The sequence below is a fragment of the Tupaia chinensis genome, unplaced genomic scaffold, assembly GCF_000334495.1.
Source record: "Tupaia chinensis unplaced genomic scaffold, TupChi_1.0 Scaffold000018_1, whole genome shotgun sequence".
Lineage (NCBI taxonomy): Eukaryota > Metazoa > Chordata > Mammalia > Scandentia > Tupaiidae > Tupaia > Tupaia belangeri.
In genome coordinates, this window is record NW_006159448.1 from 1,598,072 (window position 1) to 1,603,418 (window position 5,347).

At 37.9% G+C, this 5,347-nt stretch overlaps 1 protein-coding gene across 1 annotated transcript in view; it reads left to right on the plus strand.

Annotated features, from left to right (window-relative positions):
• UNC80 (unc-80 subunit of NALCN channel complex) overlaps nt 1-5,347 on the plus strand; it is a 240,046-nt gene that overhangs the window by 39,253 nt on the left and 195,446 nt on the right. The window contains exons 8-11 of the mRNA XM_006140105.3: nt 1,366-1,627; nt 2,777-2,911; nt 4,122-4,338; nt 5,001-5,141. Of these exons, the coding sequence (XP_006140167.1) occupies nt 1,366-1,627; nt 2,777-2,911; nt 4,122-4,338; nt 5,001-5,141 (755 nt within the window). The remainder of the gene's footprint in view (nt 1-1,365; nt 1,628-2,776; nt 2,912-4,121; nt 4,339-5,000; nt 5,142-5,347) is intronic.

Here is a 5,347-nt window from a genome sequence, read left to right on the forward strand (position 1 = left end):
CTGCTGGACCATATATTCAAGGTGAAGAAGCATACCTTACCTTCATATCTATGAATATGTTAGTTTAGGCTGTTATAATAAAATGCCATAGCTTGGGTGGCTTATGAACTATAGAAATTTATGACCCACAGTTCTGGAGGCTGGAAGTCAGAGATCAGGGTGCAAGGGCCCTTCCAGTTAGTAGACTGAGTAGACTCATTGTGTCCCTCAAATGGTCGAAAGAGAGCAAATGACCTCTCTGGGTTTTTTTGTTTGTTTGTTTGCTTGTTTGTTTTTAAATAATTATTTCATTTAACTTCATTTATTTATTTACTTATTTATTTTAATTTGACCAGGGAGGGACCAAGTGACAGTGAGAGAGAGAAAGCAAGAAAGCAAGCCACAAGGTCTGGGACTCAAATCGCCATCGGCCATGTGGGAGTTCACTGCCCTTAACTGCCATGCCACCTGCCAGCCCCTGTTTTGTTTTGTTTTTGATGTTAACCCCATTCATAACAGAATCCACTTGCATGACTTAATTACCTTCCAAAGGACCTATCCTCTAGTGCCATCACATTGAGGGTTAGGATTTCTATGCATGCACTTTGACAGATATATTCAATCCATTGCACCTAAAATGTCTAAGGTGATGTATTACTATGAGTAATTGCTTAAAGCTGTTTTGTAGATTTAAATTAAACACTAAGTAATGAACATGTTCAAACTGAGTAATAGAATTCAAGAACCTTGAGATACTTTTCCATTAATTTACCTATTTTACATATATATATATATATACATTTTTTTATCATAGTAAAACTTTTGAATGGTCAGCACTTTGCAGTTTCCTTAGTTGTTTTACATAAAATGTTCACAACTGAAATTAAAATAGCCCAATGAAGTAGGCAAGACAAATATCACTCCTATTTCTATTGGAGTAAAAGTCAAAAAGAAACATCCTGATCTGAACCTCATCTCTGTGACGCTGACTTTTTCCATATCCACCACTCAAATTATTCACCAATTATACCAATTACTCATGACCTGCTCCAAACTGATGATTTTTAAAATCCATACCTTTGTAAGCATCCTTCCCTTTGAAATGCCAATCCATCTTCCTGTTGCACAAATTCGCCTGGCTCTTTCTTGTCCATCTTGCCAAACTCTCTCAATGTCTCTACTTCTATGAAATGTTTAATGAAAGCAGAAAAAGTAAAAAAAAAAACAAAAACCAGTTAGGAGGATATTAGAGTAAACCAGACAAGAAATAAGTGAATAAATAAATGAACAAATGAGAAAAGAAGAGTGATGAGCCATGTTGTACTACCCTTAGAAACGCTTGATGGCTAGTATAACTAATTGCCTTCTTTCTGCCATTGGGTACAGGGCCTCTCTGGTGATACCTCCATGCCAAAGGTCCCGCTATGCCACCTACTTTGATGTTGCTGTTCTCCGCTGCCTACTTCAGCCGCATTGGTCAGAAGAAGGCACTCAGTGGTCTCTGATGTATTATCTACAAAGGCTGCGACACATGCTGGAAGAGAAACCAGAAAAACCCCCAGAACCAGATATTCCTCTCCTACCCAGACCCAGGAGTAGCTCAATGGTGGCAGCAGCTCCCTCACTAGTGAACACACACAAAACCCAAGTAAGAGATACTCATTTCACAGTCATTTTCCAACACCTTTGGCCATAAGATTTTCTTTTTCTCTTCTGTGCGTCCAGCTCGTATGTATACCAGTGTTGACTATTTGGCTTGTGAATTACCCCTTGGAAATATGCTTTCCCTTCCACCATTCTTTGTTGGATCCTTTCGCTGTTTTTTAGCAAAATTTATTATATGTGAAGGATCTCACCATGAAGTGTAACGAAGGAAAATCTCCATCTTAGAAGTAAACATCTTACACATGTTAATTTAGTGTAAGCTCTTGGTTATCTAGAATAGTAGACTGATTGTTCTGGATAGTAAAAAGTACTAGGAAATAGAGGGTTCTGATATTTAATCTGTTGATTACAAATACCATCAAATTTGTGATGCTGGCATTTCACTGAATATGATTTAACCTCTTATAGAACTCAAAATTTTCCAGCATCTCAGTTAGCGTTAGGAATATTGCTTTTTGATATATGCTTTTGCTATTCGATAGAGAGGTTTGTGGAATAAACTGAATATGTACAGTTGTAGTGACATTCTCAAGAAAATTGCTTTTTGACAAATGGATGTCCTAATGTCAGCTTCAATATTTGTCAGTCCCCTCTTTCTCCTCAACACCACGTGTATAAAATGTAGAGAAAAAAAGATGTCACTTGCAGTGTGTCTCAGTTGTTTGAGAGTTAAATGCTAGTTAACTGAATCTGGTGAATTCTTATGCATCTTCTGAAAATACACATGAGCAGTATCAGAGTGAAAGAGAGATATACTCTGCTTTAATAGTAGACAGACTGTCCAAAATTTAATATTTCCTTTGATGAATCTTTAAATAGAAAAACTCCTTTTTTAATAAAATATAAAAAGAGATACCCACCAGCTCCCTAGATTCTTCACATTCCAGATCTCTAGCTTCTTGGCTTTACTGCTGAAACTCCTTAAACAAAAGTTACAATTAATACAAAATATATCTCCTCAGTAGCAAAACGTGGATTCTGAAACTCCAGACATGCAAGTTAAATACCATATAGATATCAAAATGGTAGACATATCCCTATTAAAAAGTGACAACTCAATAAAAAGAGGATCTGTATTTTAATTTAAAAAAACTAAGTCCTTGATTATTATCTACTTTTATTATATATGAAGGACCTCACCATGAAGTGTAATGAAGAGGAAAAATCTCTTAGCCCGGAGGCCTTTTCCAAGGTTTCATTGACCAATCTGCGCAGGTCTGCGGTTCCAGATCTTTCTTCAGACCTGGGCATGAACATTTTTAAGAAGGTGAGTATAACCTTATGCACTTTGATATTTTGGTAGTTTAAAAAAAAAAAATCAGTGAAGCATGACATATTTCTGATCATACGGCAGTAATGGGAATGGTGGGAAAGAGACCACAGAAACAAGAAAATCAGCTGCTAGTTATAATAATGGCTTGCAGCAAGACCGAATGTGTACGTGCAGCTTCGTCTTCTAAATGTCTCGAAGGATTGTGACAAAACTCAGTCCTGGTGATGTGCACAAAGCATTTACTGTAGTGTGGAGCTTGAGGGCATCATGATACAATAATGGGAACTTACATTTGTACAGTTCAACTCATTTTATCAAGTACTTTATATAAATATATCTCATTTAGTTTGATGAGATCCTTACTTTCACCATTTCACAGATAAGAAATTGTCCCTTAGAAACTTTAAGTGGCTTGCCAAAGATGAAGTTCTACCACAAAGTCAACCTCATATTGAAATTGAAAAAGTAGGTCTTCTAAGGAAATAGTTTATGCTTTTCTGAATCTATCATTGCAGTTCCTTTTTAAAATGAGTATATAGATACTTAAATTAAAAATAATATGCATACACTTATATATGTAGTAACATTTTATCTTTATAAAATTATTAGTTTAATTACGTTGATGAAGAATACAGAAAAAATTATTAACTTATCTATGAGCTCAGAGTGTTGCTAAGTAAGCCATTATGCCTACTTTTATTAATAATGCAAAGATAGGCAATGGCCATTGTTTTGCTAAAAATACTGATCATTTGAGGAGGGAAGAGGTTTTTAATACTGGCTGCAAGAGAATTTTGGTTTTTAAGGTTTTTGTCATAAGGCATATGTGTTTGCCAGAGAGCAAGAGAGACAGTGAGAGGGAATGTGAGAAATCATCCCCCAGGGAGGATGGCCACACCCGAATCCCTTCTCCCCCATTCTCCTCCTGGAATTTGGGGCATGAGTTTTAAGCCACAAAACAACAACTGACTATGTGGGAGTCCAATGATGTAACCTTTATGCAATCTGTTGGTCCCAGTTTCTTTTACATTTTTAGCACATTGTGGAAATGTTTCCCATTGTCATTGCAAAACATTCCTTGACTTTCTGGGTTTCCTCTTTCTAGAATATTTCCATATTTACCACAGACCATTCAGTCTCTTACAAAGCAAACTGTAAACGTTCCTTTGCCCTGTGCCTAATCCTTGGTCCCTCAACATTGTAGTTCAAGAGCCGCAAAGAAGACCGAGAGAGGAAAGGCTCCATCCCATTCCACCACACTGGGAAGAGGAGACCACGAAGAATGGGGGTGCCATTTCTGCTTCACGAGGACCACCTGGATGTGTCTCCCACCCGCAGCACATTCTCCTTTGGAAGTTTTTCTGGGCTTGGAGAAGACAAGCGAGGCATCGAAAAGGGAGGCTGGCAGACCACCATTTTAGGTGACCACAAAATCCTTCCAAAGTAGAGCAGAACTTGAGTGACCTATGTAGGAATCTAGATCTAGGATTCCCAGGCAAGTCTGGATCTATCTTGAACAGCTCAGTCAAGAAATCTGGGCCCAAATGCAGGTTCCCCATGAATAAGATAATGCTGTGTCTTCACAGCTTAGAGAAATGCAGATAAGTGAATTAATTATGCTACAAATACTGTATAATTAGACAGGTGATGGCCCTATTTCTTAGATTGGTCTAGGCTTTAGAGGATTCTGTGCATTAAATTTCATGTTAAATCTAAAGACAGACTTTTATTTAACCCTGATATTTAAGAAGGGAAGAAACAAAGTAAAGAAAAAGAAACTTTTTTTTTTCTTTCTGGATAGCATATTAGGAAGGCCAGCTTCAAACCAGGAGCTGACAGCTAGCAGGTCCCTAACAGATGGCTTCTGACATTTGTCTTATATCAGGGCTGACCTTATCATAGGCAGCTACATCAATCATCTTGACCCTGAACATCCCCAAGGCAAGTTCAATTCTTGCTATTTTATCTGTGCTTCATTTTCTCCCAAATAGACCCTTCACTCTCATCACCGTTCTTTGCAAAAATAAACTCTCAGCAGAGAAGCTTTCAGATTTAAAAACTGTGGTGTTCTTGTCTATCTCAGGGAAATTGACCAGGCGGGGCAGTTCGGATGCAGCCACAGAAATGGAAAGCCTGAGTGCCAGACACTCTCACTCTCATCACACCCTGGTGAGTGACCTGCCAGACCACTCCAACAGCCATGGGGAAAACACGGTCAAGGAAGGTAAGCTGGAGGTAGGGGCTGTGGGCAAGAGTTCAGATTCCTTTTTGTTTCCTGTTCTTACAATATGTTGCATTTTCACTGTAATCTGCTTTATTTTTTTAATTGCATTCTTGTATTGCTTGGTAATTTACTGGCTATCCATTTTTAGTGTATCCTTAGTAGCAAGAGTGATTTGACACCACACTATAAACACTGTACCTCTCAGG